General features: G+C 41.4%; 1 protein-coding gene across 1 annotated transcript in view; it reads left to right on the top strand.

Moving 5' to 3' along the window:
• Positions 1 to 25,518, top strand: part of Slc30a5 (solute carrier family 30 member 5) — a 30,473-nt gene extending 4,955 nt beyond the window's left edge. The window contains 15 exon segments of the mRNA NM_001106404.1: positions 587 to 709; positions 3,320 to 3,386; positions 5,270 to 5,355; positions 9,234 to 9,321; positions 11,943 to 12,030; positions 13,100 to 13,176; positions 14,274 to 14,444; positions 15,054 to 15,342; positions 15,514 to 15,722; positions 16,354 to 16,511; positions 17,656 to 17,785; positions 19,475 to 19,667; positions 21,016 to 21,242; positions 24,468 to 24,596; positions 24,731 to 25,518. Coding sequence (NP_001099874.1) covers positions 587 to 709; positions 3,320 to 3,386; positions 5,270 to 5,355; positions 9,234 to 9,321; positions 11,943 to 12,030; positions 13,100 to 13,176; positions 14,274 to 14,444; positions 15,054 to 15,342; positions 15,514 to 15,722; positions 16,354 to 16,511; positions 17,656 to 17,785; positions 19,475 to 19,667; positions 21,016 to 21,242; positions 24,468 to 24,596; positions 24,731 to 24,901 — 2,206 coding nt within the window. The 3' untranslated portion in view covers positions 24,902 to 25,518.
• The last annotated feature ends 451 nt before the right edge of the window (positions 25,519 to 25,969 follow it).

Here is a 25,969-nt window from a genome sequence, read left to right as displayed (position 1 = left end):
CTCCATTAATTTTGCTGACTGTATACATTATCTTTGGAGGTTAGGGGGTACTGGGAACTGAACCTAGGACCTCTCACAATTTAGGTAGTCACTACCACTGAGCTACATCCTCAGCTTCTTTTTTTTTTTTTTTTTTTTTTTTTTTTTTTTTTTTTTAAAGATAGGATCTCACTAAGTTGCCTGTGCAGAGTGTGGTCTTAAACACACTCTGCACTCTGCTCCTGGGCAGATCTCTGAGTTCAATGCCAGCTTGGACTATGTAGTGAAACCCTGTGTCAAAAAAGAAAGAAAGTCTTTCTGCTCAGCTTCCCAAGTAACTGGAATTACAGGCATATGCCCCAGGCCTACCTTAGACACTAATATACATTGAAAATAGCCAGAAGTATATGAACCAAAGTGTTAACAGTGTTAGCATGTGGGGGTGAGTTGTTTAGAGAGTTTTTACTGTTTCACATGTGATGGTGTGTGCCTCGGTAGTTTTTATTATGGCTAGCTACCGTACTTGGGTATTTAGAGGAAAAGTAAGATTACAGTGGTCCTAGTGATTTCAATTATGTTAAAAATTGTTCCTGTTCTTATTTTTCAGATTAACAAAATACATTGTATTACTGTGTTTAACCAAATGTTTGAAGGCTGTGGGACTTTTTGAATCGTATGATCTCCTAAAAGCTGTTCACATTGTTCAATTTATTTTTATATTAAAGCTCGGGTGAGTATGGAGAGGGCCTTAATGTGTTTTATTGCTCTGAAGAGCCTGTTTTGACTGGGTATTTTTAAGTAATCTTACCTATGTGTTCTGTGAAGTTTATTTCTTCTGACAACTCTCTGAATTTTTTTCTCTAAATAGAAGCTCATTCAAGGGCTGTATGGAGACTTGTCAGAAAAAGGTTATTTCAACGAGTGTAGTAGCCCATAATCCCAGCACTTGGGAACTTTAGTCAGGAGGATCATGAATTGGAGGCCAGCCTCAGTTACACAGTGAGACTCTGTCTCAAAACTAAAGTAAAAGAAGGTGGTTGAATTCTAATGACTTGCCAAACAGGCTTTTAGTTCGGTTTGTTTGCTAAGATTCTTGCAAAGCTGTTTGAATGCCTGCTTAATAGACAGTTTGGTTCCTATCTGTGCTAGCAATCAGTCTTTTGTAATGTCTTGTATCATTTCATCTCACAGGAGAAGATAGGTTCCTGTACACTCCCAAGGACAGGTGTAAAAATACATGGAGCGGGGCTGGGGATTTAGCTCAGTGGTAGAGCACTTGCCTAGCAAGCTCAAGGCCCTGGGTTCGGTCCCCAGCTCCGAAAAAAAGAAAAAAGAAAAAAAAAAATACATGGAGCTGCCATATTTTTATAAAAGTGACTTTGACAGGCTAGACTCAGCAGTTAAGAGCACGTTCTGCTCTTGCAGAGGACACAATTTCAGGTGTCAGTATTCATCTGTGTGGCTCACACTTACCTATAACACATCTTCGGCCTCGAGGGGGGGCATGCATCCACATGTGTACATACACTCAAACTAAGATGAAGCAAGTCTTTAAAAAGTATATAGTTTTGACTCTATACTCCCTGTGGAGTTGTAGACTATCTTCCGAGGTAGCTCAGTCATGAGACAGTCATAAAAATGTTACCTGAACTTGTCTTAGCAGAGACATTCCTCATTTCCGAGTTAAATTGTGCTGTGCCGTGCACCCTACATAACCTCATCAGAGTACAGGGTCCTCATGTTCTGCAAACTATACAGTTTGTGTAAGCTTTTCTTCCTAAGTAGAGATTTATAAACCTTGAGATTAATAGTAACCCCCCTCTATGTTAAAAAAAAGTCTTATCAAAGACACTTAAGGGTGTAGTTTGCCAATTTAGGAAAGAGATTCTTGATGAGAAAAGTCAAGCATCTTTATTGAACTGACAGTAAAAAGATGGGCTGGTACATGCCGGTCATTCCACCACTAGGAGGCCAAGCCTAGAGAATCACAAGTCCAGGCCAAGCCTGGACTGCATCACAAGATTCAATCTACTGCTCATTATTACTCCTGTGGTTTATGAACTAGTTCTGAAGACAGTCATCAAAAGGTCCTGATTTTTACCATGAAAGCCTCATTACCAAAGACAGTCTTTACTACAGTTCTTCCTGAGGTTGCTGTTTTATTTCTTGAGGCAGTGTCTCTGAATGCTTGGCTGACGTGGAGCTTACTCTAGACAAAGTTTGCCTTCTAACTCACTGAGATCCTCCTACCTCTGGCTCTCAAGTGCTGGAATTAAAAGTGTGCACCACCATACCCAGCCTAGAGCAAAGTTTCTTAAACTAAATGTGATGATCATGAAACATTTGTCAACCAAAAATTCATTCAAAATCCAATGCCTATTGAGTCTAAGGTATTTCTGCAGCACGACTTGGCTTTAGTCTTAGTTCTACACACAGCGTGAATGCTCTGCACTGTGCATACTATCTGGCTACACGGCATCGAAGAATACTTCTGAGCTACTCTTGTGTTTAAGCTTCATCGGGTTTTTTGTTTGTTTGTTTGTTTTTTGTTTTTTCTTTTCTTTTTTTCTGAGCTGGGGATCGAACCCAGGGCCTTGCGCTTCCTAGGCAAGCGCTCTACCGCTGAGCTAAATCCCCAACCCCTCATCGGGTTTTTTTTGTGTTTGTTTGATTTGGTTTGGAGTGTTTTTTTGTTTTGAGACAGGGTTTTCTTTGTAGCCCTGGCTGTCCTGGATCTCACCCAGTATACAGACCAGGCTGACCTCAAACTCACAGATACCCACCTGCCTCTCCCACAGGGATGCTAGGATTAAAGGCTTGTGCCACCACCTACCATCCGTACTCTTGTGTTTTGAATTAGTGTTTTTAACATTATATAAAAAATTTTCTGCCCTTATGGGAGCATAATGATTTAATTACAGAAAGCAAAGATTTGATATTTTCCTGGTATTATTATTTAACATTTTTTTGTCAAATGAGTGTTTGTAATGTGTATAAGCATATCCATCTCATTAGTATGCAAATTTGCTTTTATCTTTAAGAAATAGTAAAATTATATACACCAAAGACTTTAAGATATATTTTAAAGATTAATTTATTTGATTTGTTAGCAGTTAATGTTTGATTTGTATATATATTTTATATATCTGTATACCACAGTAGCATAAGAATATATCAGGTAGAAAAGGGCCTCAGGTAGAAAGGGGTTGAAAAGCTCTGCTCTAAAGGACAGCGTGTTTCTAGTTCTGGCATATTTGTTAAAGTGTTTCTAGTTCTGGTATATTTGTTAAAACTGTACCTTACAATTAATGTTAACATGTTACTCTCTCAATGTTCACAGGACTGCGTTTTTTATGGTTTTGTTTCAAAAACCGTTTTCTTCTGGGAAAACCATTACAAAGCATCAGGTGAGATGGCGACAGGATCCCAACAGCTTCCCTTTGGTAGGCCAGAATAAAGTGCCCTGCTTTTAACATTTTAGACTTAGTTTCCTGTTTTGTTTAGAATTTTTGGTTTTTGAGGTTTGTCGTTTGGTCTGGTCTGGTCTGGTCTGGTTTGGTTTGATTTGAGACAGGATCTCCTGTAGCCTATTCTGGGCTCAAACTTGTTATTCAGCCACGGATGGTCTCCCTCCTGATCGTCTGGCCTCTGTTTTCCAAGAGCTGCTCTTACAGGCTTACACTAGCATTCCCCGTGTGTACAGTGCTGATGCTGGGACTCATGCAGCCTAGCAGCCTAGCTACATCCCTAATCCAGAGTTAACTCACTCTTGGCTTGTCTTCTCAGATTTGAGGCTCTACCAGTGAGTTTTCCATGTAATGGAGTATTTTCAAATGTAGAAAAGGGTGGCAAATTTTAAAGGGCTGATTTCTCTTGCCTCAGTTTTGCTCACTTATAAAGTGGAGGTAATAATATTGTTCTTTATTCATATTATATATCTATATCATGTATCTGTGAGGAATAAATTAATTTATACACATAAGGGTTTACTTATACTTCACATGAGCATGCAGCACATACGTTCTCTTTGGCATTCCCTTTAGGTGGCTTCATGCCAGAAAGGTCCCTCATTCCGCTAGTCTCTCATAAAACAGCTCAGTGAAAGAAAGCAGTTACACTCTACTGCATGTTTGTTTCATGTCATAATTAGTGTTCTCTACCACATTATCAGAGTGGCAAGTTAAGTGAGTACTCTATTTTGGAGACCAAGAGTGTCTTTAAAATATTATTAACCTTTTTAACTCCATCTAAGGTCTTTTTTTCTCTATTTTCAAATGATAAGAATTGCTCATAGAAAACATGGTAGAATACACATGTATTCACAAAATGCATTTAGTCAGAAACAAGATCAATATGAGTTCTAGGCTAACCTGAGCTACATAGTAAGACCTGATATCAAAAAAAAAGTCTCGGGCTGGAGAGATGGCTCAGAGGTTAAGAGCACTGACTGCTTTTCCAGAGGTCCTGAGTTCAATTCCCAGCCACCACATGGTGGCTCACAACCATCTGTAATGGGATCTGATGCCCTCTTCTGGTGTGTCTGAAAACAGCAGCAGTGTACCTCAAATGCATAAAATAATTCTTTTTTAAAAAAAAGTCTCATGGGCAAGATTTTTTTTTTTTTTTTTTTTTTTTGGTTCTTTTTTTCGGAGCTGGGGACCGAACCCAGGGCCTTGCGCTTCCTAGGTAAGCGCTCTACCACTGAGCTAAATCCCCAACCCCTATGGGCAAGATTTTTAAAAGACTAAATTATTAATTATTGCTAGAAAACTAGTGAAAAAAATGAAAAATTATACTACATTGGAAAAAGACAAGTGCTAACAGCCAGGCATGGTGGTGCATGTCTTTAATTCCAGCACTCAGAAAGTAGAGACTAGTGGGTCTCTGAATATGAGACCAGGCAAAGCTACAGAATCAGACTGTCTCAAAAAACAGGTGAGAACATACATGATGGAGGTGGACGTGGTTAGTCAAACGGCCTTGGTAGTGTCTATTTAGTGTTAAAGTACGTGATTATTTAACCTTTAAAGTAGTTACATAATTATGATATTTCTTTCTGGGCTCTGTTGGTTTCTTTTTAAGACAGTGTCTCGATGTGTTAGGCCTGTGCAGCCGGGAACTCACTGTGTAGACCGGGCTGGTGAACTCACAGAGGTCTGCCTGCCTTCCTCCTGGTGAGAGCCTCTCGGCATGCTCCACCGTCCTGCCTCCTTGTAGGTTTGTTTAAGCATGAAATACTTACTAGCAAATGCTTGTGACTGAAGTGTTTTGTTGTTGTTTCTATTTATAGTGGATCAAAATATTTAAACATGCAGTTGCTGGATGTATCATATCACTTTTATGGTTTTTTGGCCTTACTCTCTGTGGACCACTAAGGTAAATAAAAACATGAATATTCGCTCTTCGTTTATATCTTTTCACTTGACTTAATTTTGTTCTGTGCCTTAGTATTTGTTATGTTCACACGTAAAAGTTAGAGGACTTGTGGGTCTCACTGGCCCTTGTTCCTTACTTGCACAACTGTTTCTGTCACTTCTGTAGCATTGACTACATTTCAACATAGAAAAGCCGATTTAATCTGTAGAGTAGTTCTTAGGTGAATACCATTAATACCAGAAAGTTTCAGATGGAGAAGCAGACTGGGAAGTGAAATAAACCAGAAAGATGAGCCATCTTAACAGGAGCCATGCTCTCCTCTCAGGCTGTATAGACAATGTCTCTGCATATGGGGCCAGTTCAAGGAGGAAATGCTGAGAATGACATAGTAAACATTGAAGCAGGCAACTCCGAGTAAGGAATGGTTTTAATTTTTTTGGGATAAGGTTTCTCTGTAGCCTTGGCTGTCCTAGACTCACTGTTGATCTGTTGACCTGGCTACAGATCTGCCTGCCTGTGTCTCAAGTGCTGGGATTACAGGTGTACACCGCCACTCCCGCCTTCTAAGACTTTTTTCATCTCCCCCCCACCCCCCTTGCAAAGGTGTTAGCAACAGAGTATAAGAAGAGGCACCTTGCCCCTGCCTCTGGTTAGGGGGAAGGGCGAGGGTGAGGGCGAGACAGGGCTGGGATGAAAGATGGTGTAAAGGATCTCCATTACAGTAAGTAGTGAGGGTGGACAGAGGAGGGAGGGCCACGGAGGGGGAAGAGAAGGGAGGGGTGGGGAGGGGAGGAGAGGGGAAGGAGGGGAGAGGAGAGGAAACAGGGCTTCTGGAGGCCAGGCAAGTAACCTTGTGGGCAGAGATTTCTTAGGCGTATTTGCCCCAGGCTTTTCAATACAATATGTAGCAGCCATACCATAGAGGAATGGGAAGATTGGTTGAGTTTCTCAACTTCAGTAGAACCTTTCAGTTTAAACTTGATCGTAATTGTTATCAGCCACTATATTTTAATTTTCTTATTCGTGAGATGATGTTTTAGTTCATATAAAACCCCCATGCCTGTGTCTTAAGATACAGTAGAAAGGGCAAACATTTAGTCACCTGCTTGCTGCCTTACATCCCTCACACCACACACTGCCTTTCTCCATCCTTTCCTGTGCCCATGATGCACCTTAAAGTCTCCTTCAGAGCCGAGGACAAGGACGTTTTGTAATCTGTCGTATTTTAGGTTAGTATTGCCATGTTGATATATTAATTTCTTAAGTTAAAACCTTCCAAATATGATAAAAGTTAAAGTTATAATCAGAGTTCTTTCATTACAGACCTGGGCAAAGAAAAATGACACATTTAACAGGGAGCTGGAAATGGGTTAATATTTAGATCGATAAGACTCTACTTTGCTGGTTTGGGGTCTTTGGTGTTTGGCCGTCCTGGAGATTGAATCTAGGGGCTCGCACTGAACTGGATCTGTCCTGTCACTCTCCTATTTGAGTCAGAGTCTCAGTCTTTCTTTCCTTAGACAGGGTGTCACTGTGAAGCTCTTACTGACCAACCTGGAACTTACTGTGAAAGCCACACAAATGTACACACGAATCTCCACAGGACACTTCAGTAAATACAGTAAATATAGACAAGAGTGTTTTAAATTTACTTTTTACTTTTATTTATACGTGGCTGCCATGTGCGTGTGGTTGCCCATGGAGGCCAGATGAGGGTTCCTCTGGAACCGCTTGACATGGGTGCTGGGAGCTGAACTTGAGTCCTTTGGAAGAGCAACAGATGGCCATAACTGCTGGCCCACCCTTCTCGCCCCTGTTTATTTTGCTGTAGGATAAGTGTGTGCACCTGAAACTATGTAAGCGCATCACACACATTTGGGAGCCTTTAGAAGTCAGGGAGTCAGATGCACTGAAACTGCAGTTCCAGGTGGTTGGCACTCTTATGTGGGTGCTTGGGACCAAACTAGGTCTCTAGCAGAGCAGTAAGCTAATAGAACCACTGAGACATCTCTCCAGTCCTAACACAAATCTATTTTAAGAAGAATAATTCAGTTTCTGATCTAGGAAGCCTCTCTTCTTCCTTGGGCATTGTAGCACTTGAGAGGCAGAGGCATGTGGATCTCTGTGATTTGAGACCAACCTGGTCTACATAGAGAAAGAGCTTTAAGACAGGCAAGGCTAATAGTGAGACTCTGTAGGGAAAAAAAGTAATTCCCTTACCTTAAAATTCATTTTTTCAAAGTGTTTACTTCAGAGCTAAGTAGAGTGGGCTGTGTGCTGGTAGCCTCAACTAATTAGAAAGCTAAAACAAGGGCTGGAGAGATGGCTCAGCAGTTAAGAGCACCCGACTGCTCTTCCAGAGGTCATGAGTTCAATTCCCAGCAACCACATGGTGGCTCACAACCATCTGTAAAGAGATCTGATGCCCTCTTCTGGTGTATCTGAAGACAGCTACAGTGTACTTATATATAATAAATAAATAAATCTTTTAAAAAAAAAAAGAAAGCTAAAACAAGAAAATCACTTTATCCTAGGAGTTTGAGGCTAGCCTGGGCAACATACTAAGTTCTTCTCAAAAACAAAAATTCTAATGAATACTTTACTATTATTTTAGATGTATTTATGTTATGTGTATGAGTGATTTGGCTGCATGTATGTGTACCACATGTTCGCCTGGTGTGTACAGACAGCAGAAGAGGGTGCAGCTTGCCTTGAAACTGAAGTTGCAGAACTGTGGTGCTGGGAACCAAAACTGGGCCCTCTGCCAGAGCAGCCAGTGCTGTTACCCACTGGGCCATCATCCAGCACCAACAACAACTTACTAAGTATTTGCTAATACACTCAAGAAAGCTCAAGGGCTGGGAGTTGGCTCAGTAGGCAAATGTTTGCTGCACAGTTATGAGGACCTGAGGTCAGATGCCCAGCAGAGTCAAGCATGGTAGCCCATAACCCTGTGCTGGGGAGCTCAAGACAGTCAGTTCTGGGGACTCACAAAATAGCCAGTCTAGCTAGAAAAGGAAGCTCTAGGTTAAGTTAGAGGCAGACCCTGTTTTAAAACCTAATGGGGAGAGCAAGTAAAAAATAGCGATGTATGCCTTTAAGCCCAGCACTTGGGAGGCAGTTCCAGGACAGCCAAGGCTATACACAGAAATGCTGTCTCAAATTAAAACAAAAACAAAACCACAGGAAACCCTGTCTCGATGACGGTGGTGATGATGACGATGACGATCATGATAATGGTGTAGAGAGCAATGGAGGGAGATACCCAGTGTCACCCTCCTGCCTGTGTGCACCCATGCACATGCATGCATGTCACATACATATGCTCACAGAAATCTAGGCCAGCAGGATGGCTCAGAGAGGAAGTGCATGTACTATGTAGGCCTAACATCCTGAAGTTGATTTCCAGATTCAGAGGGAGAAGGAGAAAACTGATTCCTGAAAGTTCCCTCTGTCCTCCCTGACAAACTGTGACACAGTAAATACCTTTTTTTTTTTTTTTTTTTTTTTTTTTTGGTTCTTTTTTTCGGAGCTGGGGACCGAACCCAGGGCCTTGCGCTTCCTAGGCAAGCGCTCTGCCACTGAGCCAAATCCCCAACCCCAGTAAATACCTTTTTTTAATCAAAAAGACGGTACAGAATTTCAGCTATATTTTTTAAATGACATAATTGTAAGATTGAAGATTGTTACTTTCAAGTATTCGTAGCCTCATTATCTCTAAGGCAGTTACCTCCAAAATGTTCTCCAAGGGAATTTTCCATCTTTATTTTTCTCAGGTTTTGTGAAACTAAGGAGTTTTCTTTCTTCTTACTCTAAGTGGATCCATGCTTCCTGAGAAAGGTCAGATACATTTCCTGAATGGTGTTTTATTTTCATAGGACTTTGCTGCTGTTTGAACACAGTGACATTGTTGTCATCTCTCTGCTCAGTGTTTTATTCACTAGCTCTGGAGGAGGACCAGCAAAGGTAGGCTTTTCTTTGTTGTTACTTAGCAGGTGTTAAACACTGTTTATATCTTTTACCATTCATAATAATGAAGAGGTTAGTGCTAGTTAACATTTTTCTGTTTTCATTTTTGTGTGACTATAAATTCATAGGACGTTATAAAATTAGTACACAGGTTTCCACTCAGCTTTTTGCAAAGGAAACTAAGTGGTTGATATTAGAATAACCCATGCTATAGTCCTTTATTTGGGTATTAGCAATGTTACACACATGTTTGTAGATTGTATAAACACCTCTACAACCAGAATGGAGAAGAGACATGTCACCAGCAAAGATCTGCCTTATTCTTAAATTAATAAAGCAGGCCTGTGAGATGCGAGGTTTAGCCTCTCACCCAGCATCTTACCAACTGGTCACCCTTTTCGTGAGTATTCAAGTGTGTTGTCTTGGAAACCAGTGGTCAGCCTACCGTTTGCATGTCAGAGCTTGCACTACAGCATGTCCACCTCATCAAGTTAAATACCCTGGGCATGGGCTGTTGGCCTGAAGGCTGTCATTGATTCCAGTGCTGCAGTAGGCCAGTTAGTCCTGCTCAGCTACCTGCCACAAAGTTCTGGGTTACCCAAGGGAAAGACACACACACCTGCAGCCTTCTATACTTAAATATGCCTTAAACAGCTCAGTGGCTGGGCCACTCCAAACCTCTGTGCAGCTAGCACACTCTCCCTACCAATATTCCTAAATTATTCCTTACTAAAACCATATTCCATCCCGGCTGTCCCAGACCCAGGCCTGCAGCCCTCCTGGGCCACAATCCCCGACTCTTAGATGTTGGCTGTCTCTCTGTCCTGCACTTCTCAGGCCTGGACCTTCTCCTTTCCCAGCATGGTGGTTCTCTATGTTCCTTCCTCTCTCAGTCCCCTTGCCTGAGAATCCTAGAGTCCCGCCTTTGTCTCTCTGCCCAGCCATTGGACACTGGCAACTTTATTTACCAGTTAAAACCAACTGAGGGCAGGGACCCTCAGCGTCTTATACTCTTACATGGGGATTTTCGTGCAACCAGTCAGAGACTTTGAGACCCACCTGTACTACATAGTGAGAGACTGTGTTTAGAAACAAAAAGGAAGGGCAGCAGAGACGAAAGGAGTAGGAGTTAAGAGAAAGAGAAAGTTACTTGTATAGATTTGTAAGGTATGTTGTCTTTTGTCATATGCCCACCACACTAAGAATTTATCAAGTGTAATGATAATCATATCATGAATAGACCATTATGCTTTTTTCATGTGAAATTTTTATTTACTCAAAGTATTATAGTTCCATTGCTAAGTATGCATATTATACATAAATGTATGAAGTGGTACATGTAAGCATAAATATTACCTAGGAAATACTTGTAAATTTACAAATATCAAATTAGAGTGAGAAAATATGAGGTTTTTGTACCTAACATTCGAGAATATTTATGTAATCTAGGTTCATGCATTTTCTCTATAACTTTCTTTGTGCAAATCCTTTCCTGCTGAGAACATAAACTTAAAAAGTTTATCAGGGCACTGGAAATATGGCCCAGTAGTTAGAGTACTTGTTGTGAGGGCAGGAGGACCTGAGTTCAGGTCCCAGCGCCCATGTAAAAGCCAGGCCTAGGTATGAGTATGCCTTAACTCCTCCAGCGCTGTGTGTTAGAGATAGGCAGGCCTGGGGAAGGCTAGCTAGCCTGCCCACTGCAAACAGCCAACTTCTGGTTCACTGAGAGACCCTATCTCAAAAAGTAGGTTGGAGGGACAAAGATTGCTTGGTAGTTAAGAAGAATGGAGATTGGTACCCAGCAATCCCTGTGGGTGACTCACAACTGCATGTAACTCAAACTCCCAGGGATCTGACACCTTCCTCTGCTCTCTGAGGTACATGTACATGCACAATACCCACACATGTACTCATAGTGAAAAGCAAAATTTAAAAAAAAAAAAGTGGAGGGCAATAGAAATTACCAGATGTCTTCCTCTGGCTTTCTCATGCTTACCCACAGCTCCCATACACATCTACAACACACATACAGAGTTCACTATGTAAGTCAGGAATGACTTCATGTTCTCAGCATGGCTTCAGAGACCTTTTTCCCTAGAGAAGAACAAGCTAGACCAATTATTCTGTTTCTTACTTAATGTTACCAAATACTATACAGCTCTACCAGTTATTGTTCCTTAACTACATAGGGCTTTTCAACCAAAAATTAAGAAACTTCTCTCTATAAACCCCATGGCAGATGAGGGCAGAAAAAGCTCCAGGTTGATATTAATGTGCCTACTCACATTTAGGAGATACATTGCTAATACTATGTCTTAACTGCTCTTGAAAAACTATCTGTTGTGCTATAAACCTATGTAAACAAGATAAAGTTAGCTGTCATTTTTCATTAAATGTTGGTATAGTTCTTGTAATTTTCCTCTCAAGCCATGCTTGGTGCTCTCGTGCCTGTACTTCTAGCACTCAGGACTGTGAGTGCAAGGCCAGCCTGGGCTGCATAGTGAGATCCTGTTCAGACGGAAAAGGAAAAACCATTTTCCTCTAGCATTTGTGTGGTTGTTGTGCTAGGAATTAACCTTTAAAATTGTAAAACAAAACATCTTTTCCTTCTCTTTCAGACAAGAGGAGCTGCTTTTTTCATTATTGCTGTGATCTGTTTATTGCTTTTCGACAATGATGATCTCATGGCTAAGATGGCCGAACACCGTATCCTTTTGCACCATACTGGAGTTACCTAAAGTCTGGGAGAAAAATAGAAGCCAGCTGAATGGGAAAAGGTGGAAAGAAATTTAACTCAACAGACACAAGCGACACATCATAGATACTTGACATACTTAATTGTTATTCAGATAAGCAGTAAATCCATTCCAAGTTGAGTCTTTCAAGTATCCTCACTCTTCTTCTCCGTGCTCGTGTTTTAGATGCCCTGATGCTAGGGACAACGAAACATTTATATCCGCTGCCCTGCTTTTAACTGTCTGCCCCAGAGTTACTCTCGGCAACTCAGGCCACCCCATGAACCCAGCTTCCTAGTCAAGTAGCTGTGCTCTACCCTGTGACTCCCTATTTTCCCCAGCCCTGCACCTTTGTCTCTTGTGCAGCACTCAGAGTACCAGTTTTCTTCTGAATACTGCTCCTTAGTCTCCTGAAGTTTATGAGCAAGCTAAGAGCAGTTTACTTTGTTCTACTGAGATGAGGGCAGAAAAAGCTCCAGGTTGCTTCTGGTCCATGTACTTGGGACACACCCTCCTGTTTGCTGCTCCATTTCCTGGGGTCTGCGTGGTCTGCTCTGAAAAGAAGGCAAATCCAAGACCAAGGTACAGCCTAGGTTCCATTGGCATGAGGAGACCAAGGATATGCCTTGCCTATACATGCGTCTTCTGTAGGCTAAGAACCAAATGTCTTCACTACCCCACGCACTGTCCTAGATGGAGATAACGTACTCACAGAAGTCAGGCATGGTGGTGTATTCTTAGAAGCCCAGTACTACTGGGAGGCCAGGGCAGGAGTTCAGGAGCCAAAAGTGGGCTGTGTTTTAAGGCTCTGGCTCAAAACCCAACAAGGGGGAAGGAAGAAAAATGAAAGAACTATAGACCATTCCAAATTATAAATTATTTTTTTAGAATTAAATTGTTCTGTTTTCAAGAGTAATATGATGTTAAGAATAGTCGAGTTTGCCATGCCCAGGCTAGTTCGTCTTCAAAACAAAATAAAGCAGCTCGACTTTCCGTGGGAGTTGGGTCGGAAGTGTGTTCCTTTACTCCAGTGTCTTCAGCGGAAGGCCATCATGACAGTGCTCTCACTCACATGCTTTATACAGCTATCGCCTTCCTGGGTGTGGCAGATCACAAGGTACACTCTTCTTGTTGTTGTTGTCATCACAGATATGAAGGGAAGGTCACAATGGGGGACAGGGCCTCATGTAGCCCAGGCTGTCCACAACTTGATGTATAGCCAGAGATGATCCTGAACACTTGGTCCTACCTCTACCTCTAAACATGTATCACAGAGAAATTTATAATTTTTAAATTTCATGTATAGCCGACATATCTACTCCTAGCACTGGGGCGACAAGAGGATCTCTATTTCAAGGACAGCCTGGGCTACACCATCAATACTGTCCAAAAAATATGTATCTAAACTAACTTAGGTCAGGGCTGGAGAGAGGACTCAGCCATTAAGAGCTCTTGCTGTTCTCCACAGGACTTGTTTGGTTCCCAGCACCCACATGGCAGCTCACAGACATCTGTGACTCTAGTCAGGGGATCCAGTGCACCAGGTTCCGGTGGTCATGACATACATGGAGGCAAAGCACATACACATAGCACTTTTAAATACGAAACTTTATCAGAATACAGTTGTTTCTCAGAGTGTATAGCTCAGTGGTGGGGATGTTTGCCTATCCTGGGCAAGGGAGCAGCACAAATCCCTAACACTGTAAAGTTATAATACAAAATGCTCACTGCCTGCCAATTACATCGGGGGTTTGGGGAAGGGGCTGGGGAAATTGTTCCATTTCTTCAAATATATATTCAAGAATTGAACATGGGGGGCTGAAGATACGGGTCAGTGGTTAAGAGTGCCTACTGTTCTTGCAGAGGACCTGTTCCCAGCGCCTGTATACACACATACACACACATGCACACATTTTTAAATGGTGCAAGGGTTGTAAATCAGTGGTAGATAGAGTGCTTGCCTAGCATGTACAGGGAGGGTCCCAGGTTCAGTCCTCAGTATCGCCCAGGTGTGGTGGCACATTGGGAGGCAAAGAAAGGCAGACAGATCTCTTGAGTATGAGGTCAGCCTGGTCTTCATAGCAAGTTCTAAGCCAGCTATGGCTGCATAGTGAGGCTTTGTCTCAAAATTTTGTAAATAGCATAAGTCTGTAGGGAGTTGAATATGACAGTTATGTGTGTTTTTTAATGAGATTTTTGTCATTTTGCTCACAGGGTGGCGTACTCTTGCTGGTGCTGGCTTTATGTTGTAAAGTTGGTTTTCACACGGCCTCCAGAAAGCTCTCTATAGATGTTGGTGGAGCTAAGCGCCTTCAGGCCTTATCCCAGCTTGTTTCTGTGTTTCTCCTATGCCCATGGGTGATTGTTCTTTCTGTGACAACTGAGGTAAGAGTGAGAGTTGTTGGTAACAAGTAAAATGAATTACTATTAGAAATTTCAATTCAGAATTTTTTTCTGGTTTTACAAGACTGGGTTTCTCTGTATGGCCTTGACTGTCCTAGAATTTGCTCTGTAGACCAGGATGGCCCCAACCTCTGCCTCCTGGGTACTGGGACTAAGGGCAAGTGCAGCCACCACCACCTGGCTCAATTCCAGATTTTTTAATCTAAGACTAACATGGCTTAAATTATCCTTGCTTTTTCTTTATTTTTTTAATTGGAGTTAATTTTAATTGTTTGTAAAATGTAAGTCAGATATTACATTTGCATATGCTTTACATTTTTTATGGCCCAAAGGCATCTGTGAAGAAAACTCAGCTAATCTTAAACTCAGAGATTTTAGCTACTTAGTATTTATAAAATTCAACAAGAGTGAGGTTTGTTGTTAATACCCTGGAGAAAGAATACTGGGAAAATGTACCAGTATTTTGTGACTCTTACATGCTGGCATTTGTGAGTCATGCTGAGTCATAAGTATTTTCGTTTATGTATAAAGGGGTTTTAACTCTGTGTGGGATGCTGATTGTGAGTTGTGTGTGTTTGTGTTTCACTCTAGAGTAAGATCGAGTCTTGGTTCCCACTCATCATGCCTTTCACCACAGTCATCTTCTTTGTCATGATCCTGGATTTCTACATGGATTCCGTTTGTTCTGTCAAAATGGAAGCTTCCAAATGTGCCCGCTATGGATCCTTCCCCATCTTTATTAGTGCTCTGCTCTTTGGAAACTTCTGGACACATCCAATAACAGACCAACTGCGGGCTATGAACAGAGCAGCACACCAGGAGAGCACAGAGCATGTCCTGTCTGGAGGAGTGGTAGTGAGTGCTGTGTTCTTCATTCTGTGTAAGCATTTGCCTTCATTTTTAGTTTAATTAATCTACTTTTATGATTTCTGATGTTTAAGCCTTCAGTTTAGAAATTGTTTAGTGCTTGCGATTTAGTACTTGATGACAGTGACTGTATTGATGGCTTAAACGTTCAAAACAAGTATAATATCCTTTGTTCTCTTTGTAGCGGCCAACATCCTCTCATCTCCCTCTAAGAGAGGACAGAAAGGTACCCTTATTGGATATTCTCCAGAAGGAACACCGCTCTATCACTTCATGGGTGATGCTTTTCAGCACAGCTCTCAGTCGGTCCCTAGGTTTATTAAGGACTCACTGAAACAGATTCTTGAGGAGAGTGACTCTAGGCAGATCTTTTACTTCTTGTGCTTGAATCTGGTAAGATTTTTAAATATCAGTGCTATATTTTTAAAGCACAGTGTTTTATGGGATTTTGATTGGGATGTGTAATTTTAGTACTTCACAAGTTTCTGCTAAAATTTACATTTTTCTGTAATTAATAGCAAGGATCCTATGCAAACGAGGCAAACAGTCTTTGCAGTATTGTGGAAATGCTGGTTTTGTGTACTGTTTTTTCTTTTCTTTTTTCGGAGCTGGGGACCGAACCCAGGGCCTTGCGCTTGCTAGGCAAGCGCTCTACCACTGAGCTAAATCCCCAACCCCTTGTGTACTGTTTTAAATCATTACTACAGTAGCTTGTAAGAGGTAGAGTTGCCTCTTCATAGGATGTCAATACATACCGCTGATGCTGACATCTATTTAGAGCCTGGTCAGCTGATTCCTACGGGCATACAAATCAGTTGCCTTTGAGTTTGTAAAATGCATGTATCTGGTTAGCTTACTTTATAATCTGTATGAAATACAGTATCCAGCATTAAAGTTTTAAGCATATCTTAAAAGAAGGCTTGGGTAATTAAAGGTTAAATTCTTATGACTAAAATCTAACAGTTCTCTGCAGTGGTGTATTTCTCAACATACTCCTCCCATGATTTCTTGACCCTCTCTTTAGCTCTTCACCTTTGTGGAGTTGTTCTATGGAGTGCTCACCAACAGTCTGGGCCTGATCTCAGACGGATTCCACATGCTCTTTGACTGCTCCGCCTTGGTCATGGGACTGTTTGCTGCCCTGGTGAGCAGATGGAAAGCCACCCGGATTTTCTCCTACGGGTAGGTGCTGTCAGGGCACTGTTCCCTTAATACAGTCAGAAACAGAGTCGTGTACTTCCAGTACAGATCGTTCCAAGTCTTCGCTTTTTCTTGATTTGAAGTTGACAGGGAGTGTGAGCCGCGCATTTGATTAATACTGAGTGGCAGTCAGCCCAGGATTATTCTTCCTAACCCCTAAACCACTTCAAACCACCTAAAATGTCTGCATTTCTGTTCACCATGTTTCTTTGGGGTCATAAAATATTCATAGCTATTCATACCTTGTTAAAAGTGTTCAAAATTTGAAGTGAGTATATATGAAAATACCCTCGTATTATTGCCAATAATTCAACCAATGTCACAATCACTTCTGTGTGCAAGGTGTTTAGTAAGTCGTACCTCTAAATAAATCCACCCTATTGATTGTTTATATTTTGGAAATCTTGCATGGTTTTTGTTTTGTTTGCCTGTTGAATGTTTGGCTACACGTATGTGTGTATACCATATGCATGCCTGATGCCCACAGAGGCCAGAAGCAGCAGTCAGATCCTTGGATCCCTAAATTCTCTGCAAAACACCAAGTGCTCATAACTTCTGGCCCATCTCTTTAGACCTAATTGTTTATATTTTGAAAGGTGAGGGGGCTGAAGAGATGGCTCAGAGGTTAAGAGCACTATGTGCTCTTCCAGAGGTCCAGCAACCACATGGTGGCTCACAACCATCTGTAATGAGATCTGGTGCCCTCTTCTGGCCTGCAGGCAGAACACTGTATACATAATAAATAAATCCTTTTTTTAAAAAAGTGAATGAACCAAGTATACAAATAATTTTGGTACAGACAGAATCTGTGTGCCATGAGAGATACAGTATATATTAGAGCTTTAGAAAGAAATAGTTGCTAAAAAATTAGATAAGGCTTTTTGTAAGAGGGGCATAAAGAAGGATTTTGTAGATATAAAATTATATAATATTTTAATAGTATTTTAATCTATTTTTAATTTTGCTATTATTAGTAGTAGTTTTAAATTTTGATAATTTTACATTATTATTCACTTAGTATGAAAAGCTGGGCTTGTTTCTTCACTTTTTATTATAAGTTTATAATGTTTATATTTTTAAAATACTTGTCAGTCTTTCTTTTCTAAAAACTATTATGTGTGTTTAGGTATGGCCGAATAGAAATTCTCTCTGGATTTATTAATGGACTTTTCCTGATAGTGATAGCTTTTTTTGTGTTTCTGGAGTCAGTGGCTAGACTGATTGATCCTCCGGAACTTGACACAAACATGCTGACAGTAAGTCTTCTTCTCCTGTTTAAGTGTCCACTTACTCACCCGGCTTTTCCTCACCAAGGCCTATCTAGCTGCTCTGTTGCTGTAGTATGTTTTAACTTTGTTTAATCAGTATAACTTCATTCTTGGTACACCGTCTCCTTTATGTGCTGTTTTGTCTCCTGTGATTTTGGTAACTAGTTTACCATGGTCTAGTAAATGAAAAATTCCTTAAATAAATAAATTTGAGGTTTTAAGTGACCCAGCACTTTGGAGACCGTCAGAGGACTCCGTCTGCTTTAGTGTGTTGCATTGTTACAGTGGGTCTATCTCATCACTGTTGCTAGTCTCCTACGCCTGACCTGCACTTTACCACTGGGGTGGGTGGGTGTGTGTGTGTGTGTGTGTGTGTGTGTCATCCATAGCTTCGGGAACACACTGAAGTCTTAAAACTTGTGCCCCAACAATAAACAAAGACTACTCTGCTTACATTGTTACTTCAGACTCTTAGAGATTAATCCTTTTCTCAAATATCTTAGACAAATATAAGGTTACATTATAAAACATACAGGTTCCTTTATAACTTAATTTTTCTTTCAAAATTTATATTTTTAAATACCTAAGGGTATTCGTACATTGTTAAAGATAAAATCAGAGAAGAATAAAAATTGTATGTTTTCCCCAATAGATTATATAACGATCATAACAACTTTTAGTTTTTCCTATCCCCAGCCCTTATGGATGTGGTTTCTTGTAGATAGTACATTCTTCCTTCACGCTGCCCTTCTGATTCCTCTGAGATTTGCTGAGTCTGTTCTGTTGGGGAGCTTGCCCTTAAGTTCAGTCTTCTCTTCCATCCTCACAGTTTCCCAGGTGCTTCCTGTCAGTCTCCCTGCCATCTCTTATCCTGCTGTATCTCCTTTAGCAGCCCTGACTTGGGCTTGCTGTCAAGTCAGTCATTCTTCCATAGTAAGATGTCTTAAGGCCCTGAGTCGTGTATCATTAAGTCTTTGATGCTGGCACTTGGATTTTCAATTATGTGTAGGGTGTTTTGCCTGCATGTATATATATGTATATATATACCACATAGCATGCCTAGTGCCCATGGAGGCCAGAGAGGGCATGGGGGTCCCTTGGAATTGGAGTTATAAATGGTTGTGAGCCACCATTTAGGTCGTGGGAATTAAAACCTAGGTCCTCTGGAAGAGTAGCCAGTGCTTTTAATGGCTGAGCTAGCTCTCCAGCCCTTTGGTACTGACATATAGTAGGAAAATGAACAATTAATTCTCAAATCACTGAAAGTAATTTGGAGTTTTGGTTAACTTGTACAGTTGGATCAAGGATGTGCCTGTCTGTTTTGAGCGGGGTCTCACTAGGTAGCCCTGAAATTCACAGAGATCCACCTGCCCCTGCTTCCTGAATGCTGGGATTAGAGGCATATACCACCATGCCCAGCCAGGATTTGCCATTCTATATCATTAAATTCAAATCCTTGTACCAGTTTTTCTGGTATCTGAAAGTTAGAATGATCCTTCTAAAATACTTTACAGTTCACATCTTTAACATGATAGATTTACTTGGGAAACTTAGTGAAGTTTACTATGAATAGTTTTGAAATTCTCAGTAGAAAAGCATAGCTATGTAATAACTTCTAAATAGCACCTTTTTTCCTAAGCTTTAGAATTAAAGCTTTGCTTTTCTCCTTTTTGCTAGCCAGTGTCCATTGGAGGGCTGATAGTAAACCTTATTGGAGTCTGTGCCTTTAGTCACGCCCACAGTCATGGCCATGGGCCTTCTCAAGGACACTGCCACTCGGATCACGGCCATTCCCACCATGCTCATGGACACAGCGACCATGGTCACAGCCACGGATTCACAGGTGGAGGCATGAATGCGAACATGAGGGGTGAGTCCTTGGGAAGTGCTGTGCTGCCCTCCAGCGGGCTCCTGAGCTGAGGTACTTGTTTTTACTAAGTATCGGCCATGTGCTGTCAGTGCTCTAGAGGCCTGGACCTGGGGAAGTGGAGCCAATAGTGAGGCATGCCAAAGTCTCATGCAGTAGTCAACTTTATTTGGAGCATCAGTTTGAGGGTTTTAAGAAAGGTCACATGGAGGCTGGAGCCCTGTGGTTACTCTTGCAGAGGACCTAGGTTCAATTCCCTGCACCCTCATGGCAGCTCACAAAGGATAGTTTGAACATTTAGTTGAATAACAGCACAAACAATAATGAGTAATGAAGGGAACTCCTACCCAGTATACCTGGGGTGTTCCATGTTCTGAAGAAACTGAGGTCACAAGATTCTTGTTTTCTTCCTGTTTTCACGAACAGAATTCTCACATGAGTCCTGCACCATTCCAACATTCTGCTACAGTTACTGCTCATGATTTTTTAAAAGGTGATGGCTAAGATTATAGCTCAGTGAAAGGTGCTTGCCTAGTATGCCCATGGCTCCCAACACTGAAAGAAGAGGGAAGCAGGGACTCTATAAATAAATACAAGTGGATAAACCTTGAGGACACTGTGCTCAGTGAAAGTTCATCACAGAAACACAGAAACATGTCTCAAGACTCTGCCTACCCATGACGACACTCAGACTCAGCGTAGAATGGTAGCTGGGAGGAGGAAGGGCAGTCATTGATCTTTGGGCCTAATGTTCCCATAGGTGAGTAGTTTGAAGATCCACAGTCTATGAAGAGCTGTATCTGTAGGCAATGATGATGTATTATACCATAAAGAGTAGGTGGGGAAGGGGGGCTGGAGAGACGACTCAGCAGTTAAGAGCACTGACTGCTCTTCCAGAGGTCCTGAGTTCAGTTCCCAGCAACCACATGGTGGCTCACAACCATCTGCAGTGGGATCCGATGCTCTCTTCTGATGTGTCTGAAGACAGCTACAGTTTACTCATATATATATATAATAAATAAATAATATTTTAAAAAGAAAGAAAGAAAAGAAAAGCGTGGCTCAAAGGCTCAGTGCATGGCTCAGTAGAACTCACTCAAGGCCCTGAGTGCAGGGGGAAAACAAGTGATTCACGCATGAGTTTAGGAAGCCGGCAGAGACAAAGACTGCTGCGTTAGAACTTTGCACACTGTCACGGTTGCCTCGTCCTTACATAGTCTGTACTCTGCGTCACTTTGAAGGGCCAGCTCCAGAAGGCGCCTGGTACAGAGAGGAGCAGCAGTGCTGCCCAAATGGCTAAGAGTTGCTCAGATGAGCTGTAATGTCTTACGCCCTGATGTTTTCCTTGTAGGTGTATTTCTCCATGTTTTGGCAGATACACTGGGCAGCATTGGCGTGATTGTGTCCACAGTTCTTATAGAGCAGTTCGGATGGTTTATTGCTGATCCCCTGTGTTCTCTTTTTATTGCCGTGTTAATATTTCTCAGTGTTATCCCACTGATTAAAGACGCCTGTCAAGTTTTACTTCTGAGACTACCACCTGACTATGAAAAAGAACTACATATTGCTTTAGAAAAGGTAATTTCCTCTCTACTTTCTCTGTCCTTTAAAAATAGCACTTAAAGTTGAATGATCTAAGAAGTAATATGCAAGATATAAATGAATAAAATACAATTTAGCATAAAGAACATATACAATAGATACAGACTTAGTGGCATAAGTTGCTTTGTAAGATGATCAAAATGTAAGGCCAGCCTAGGCAACTTTAGTGAGACTGTCTGAAAACAGAAAGAGCTGGGGATATACTCCAGTGACTGATAAGAGTGCATGCTTACATGTACAAGCTCCATAGAGTGCATGCTTACATGTACAAGCTCCATAGAGTGCATGCTTACATGTACAAGCTCCATAGAGTGCATGCTTACATGTACTAGCTCCATAGAGTGCATGCTTACATGTACTAGCTCCATAGAGTGCATGCTTACATGTACTAGCTCCATAGAGTGCATGCTTACATGTACAAGCTCCATAGAGTGCATGCTTACATGTACAAGCTCCATAGAGTGCATGCTTACATGTACTAGCTCCATAGAGTGCATGCTTACATATACAAGCTCTGAATTCAACTGCATAGAGAGAAATTGGCGGGAAGAATGGGAAGGAGAGGGAGTGAGGAGAAGATGATGATGCACGGAACAGGAGCTAAGACACAGAAGGAGGGAGGGAGGGAGGGAGGAAGGAGGGGGGGAGTTGGGGGGGTGGAGAGAAAGGCTGAATAAAAAGAAGTGCTGATTTCCTAACCTCAATGCCAATGTGGCCTTAGAATTTGGGTCTTTTGTTTTATTTTTGTTTCTTCTCAGTATTATTTAAAATATAAGTGAGCAGGGCATGGTGGAAGATGTGCTCCCAGCTCTTGAGAGGTGGAGGGAGGAGGATCAGAAGTTCAAAGATGTCTTGAGCTACACTACCCTGTTTCAAAAAGAAGAGACAGGGGGTTGGGGATTTAGCTCAGTGGTAGAGCACTTGCCTAGGAATCGCAAGGCCCTGGGTTCGGTCCCCAGCTCTGAAAAAAAAGAACAAAAAAAAAAAAAAAGAAGAGACAGGAAGCCAGGGGATGACTCACTGTGACCCCCTCACAAGCCTGAGGATCTGAGTTCAATCCCCAGAACACATGTAGACGTGGAAGCCTGGTAGTATCACCCGCAGTCCCAGTGGGTGAGACAGCCTGATCTGTAAGCTGAGGGCCAGTGAGACATCCTAGTTTAAAGAAGGTGGAAGGCTCTTCACTCAGCCTGCACACACACACACACACACACACACACACACACACACACACACACACACACACACACACACACAGCTTATTTGGAAAAGTGCTTGAGGGGCTGGAAAGATGGCTCAGTGTAAAAGCTCTGGTGGCCCCTGAGTTTAATTCCCAGCACCTACATGGCAGTTCACAACTATATGTAACTCCAGTTCCATAAAAAAGAAAAAGGTATTTGAGAACAAAGTAAATTATATACAATTAACTGAATAATTACTATATACAGTAGTATATATACAAAAATAAACTATATACAATTAACTGAAGCCTGTTTGGGGATTATAAAATTATAGAATTAGCACACAAAACTAATAATATATCCTTTCACATAAAAAATTGTGTTTTGAGATAGTGTTGTACTACATAACCCTGGTTGGCCTGCTACTCACTGCAACCTGGCATGGCCTCAAATTTGCAGCATCTTCCTCAGCTTCCCAGGGCTAGGATTGCAGGCAAGTGCTGCCATGTGAGAGAGTGGAGCCTAAAAATGAGTTGGACAGAAGTCTCAGGCCATAGCCAGCTTTATTCAGGGCATCGGTCGGTTTATACCAGGGGTTAGGAGTCACATGAGTAAAGTGTACACTCAAAAGGACAAGCCACGGGCTGGAGAGATGGCTCAGCAGTTAAGAGCACCCGACTGCTCTTCCAGAGGTCCTGAGTTCAATTCCCAGCAACCACATGGTGGCTCACAACCATCTGTAATGGGATTTGATGCCCTCTTCTGGTGTATCTGAAGACAGCTACAGTGTACTTATATATAATAAATGAATAAATCTTTAAAAAAAAAAAAAAGACAAGCCACACATGAGCATGTTTTCCACAGGGACGTATCAACAAATAACAGTAGCCAGCTGCCGTGAATAATCTGAAGTGCACTCTCGTTTCCTCTATACCTGGGCAGGGCATGACAGACAGTACTTTCCACGAACAAGTCTGTGTGTGAAGAAACTGAGGTCACAAGACTCTGGTCGTCTTCCTTAGGAACTGTCCAAAAAGCACTTGTAATTCCTCTCACACAGACCATGTTGTGACAATTAAGAGCACATGTTGCTCTTGCAGAGGACCCAGGTTTAATTCCCAGCACCCAAATGGCAACTTGGTTGTCTGGAACTCTAGTTCCAGGGGATCCAGTGACCCATTCTGACCTCCATGAACACTGCACACACAAGATATACTTACATACATACATATACTTCATACATGAAGGCAAAATACTCATACACATAACAATGACTAGATCTTTAATAACAGATAAGCATTGCAGAGAAGTACAGTAAAATATGAAAAAGAAAAAGCAGATGAACTCTTACACATGCTATAAGTTGTTTAACTTCATAAAAATGCTTGGAGGGGCCGCTCAACAGTTAGCGCAGCAGCCGTTCTTCAGGGGGCCCACATTGGATTCCCAGCACAACGCCCACATGGCAGGTCCCAACCGTCTGAGTAGCTCTGGTTCTAGAGAATCCAACACCCACTTTGGGCCTCTTGTGGACACCAGGCACACACATGGTACACAGACACAGTCAGGCAAACACTCATACACATAAAAGGAAAACAAAAATATTTTGGGAAATTAAAACAGCAAAAAACTGTTTGATAAGCTTTTTTTTTAATATCCTATTGAAAAAATTATACATTTTAATGGTGATATATTACACTTATTTAGCCAGTTTTTTATAATTGATAATTTAGCCAATCCTCTGGTGTTGAAAACAGGCTGTCTTTTAAATCTGTTTTCTCTCTAACTGTGTATGCATGTTCGTCAGTATAAAGGGAGCTATAGCTCACTAAACACAGTTCATTGAATATGCTCAAGTAACATTTAGAATCAGCCGAGTTTGTTCTTTGTTTCTTGAACGTCTTACTACAAGCTGTCTGTGTCCTGTTTTTCTCTGGCCTTACCATAGTGATTTCTAGATCAAATAATCTGCATAAACTTTATGAAAATCCTTTACACCACCTCCCAACTTACTTCACAGGTACAGAAACTCGAAGGATTAATATCCTACCGAGACCCTCATTTTTGGCGCCATTCTGCCAGTATTGTAGCAGGGACAATTCACATTCAGGTGACATCTGATGTGCTGGAACAGAGAGTTGTGCAGCAGGTAATTCTGGTCTGTGATAATTCTGTTTGAAAATTGTGTGCGCCGTATGACAAAGAATATCAGTCTTGTTGGGCATGGCGGGGCCTGCCTTTAATCCCAGCACTAAGTTCTGAAATGTTCTGAATGTTTAACAGGTTACAGGAATACTTAAAGATGCGGGAGTAAACAACCTAACAATACAGGTGGAAAAGGAGGCGTACTTCCAGCACATGTCTGGCCTAAGCACTGGCTTCCACGATGTCCTGGCTATGACTCAGCAGATGGAATCCATGAAGTACTGCAAAGACGGCACTTACATCATGTGAGATGAGCCCCAGCGGCGTGAACAGTGGAGGTGGATAATGTCAGTTCAGAGTGAAAGTTGCACACAACTGTACAGAAACCTTGAAAGCTCCCTATTGTTGGATTAGGCAGTCTTTTTTAAAAGAAAATTGAGGTGCGGAATGAAGCATTCATTGTATAAGAGAGCTATCTGCTACTCTGTTTGAATTATGTACTCGAAAGGAATCTTACGTTGGAACGAACATGATGTAACCTTCAGAGACGAACACATGATGATGGATTCTGGAGAAGACCACGTTTCTTCTGTGCATTTACTTTCTGTCAGAAAGCATCTCTACTGTAAATATGTATTTACATGTTTATTACAAAGACCCAGATGAAGTTTTTAGTCGATTTTTGCATATCTGAAGGACAAAATGGGAATAAAATTCTATATTTATGAATTTTCTGTATATAAAACTGATTTCTAATTATAACTTAAGTCCATTAAGTGAGAGCTGTCTTTCTGCTTGGACTGTAAACTATCCAGGAGAAATTTCAACCACTGATCTGAGAGAACAATGAGAATAGAGAACTGTGATATAGTTCTTGGTGTATATGAGATTTAACCACTCCAGTAAATAAATTTTTTATTTTTGGTAGTATTTGCAAATGAATACTTGATTAGAGTGAAGAATTTATAATATCATGTTACTCCTGTCACCTTTCACCTCCAAGATTGAATCTCCTGCCCAGGGCTCCTCACAGGCCTCTGTCAGTCCTAGGCTTCTCATCCTGTCACTACCTCCTCAGCATGCTCTCCACTCTCTTTATAACTTCTTCCTGATTTCTGTGAAAATGTACACATATCATAAGTAACACAGAGTAGGTTTTTTTTAAGATGAAACTGAAACTTGTACATGGTTTTCAGACACCACAAAAGTGATATCCTGGGGCTGGGGATTTAGCTCAGTGGTAGAGCGCTTACCTAGGAAGCGCAAGGCCCTGGGTTCGGTCCCCAGCTCCGAAAAAAAAGAACCAAAAAAAAAAAAAAAAAAAAGTGATATCCTATAATTACTTTCTAGTGTTTTGTCTATGATACTTTTCATTTC

Source organism: Rattus norvegicus, chromosome 2 (assembly GCF_021556685.1).
Source record: "Rattus norvegicus strain SHRSP/BbbUtx chromosome 2, alternate assembly SHRSP_T2T, whole genome shotgun sequence".
Taxonomy (NCBI): domain Eukaryota; kingdom Metazoa; phylum Chordata; class Mammalia; order Rodentia; family Muridae; genus Rattus; species Rattus norvegicus.
This window is presented reverse-complemented; position numbering and strand designations above follow the sequence as displayed.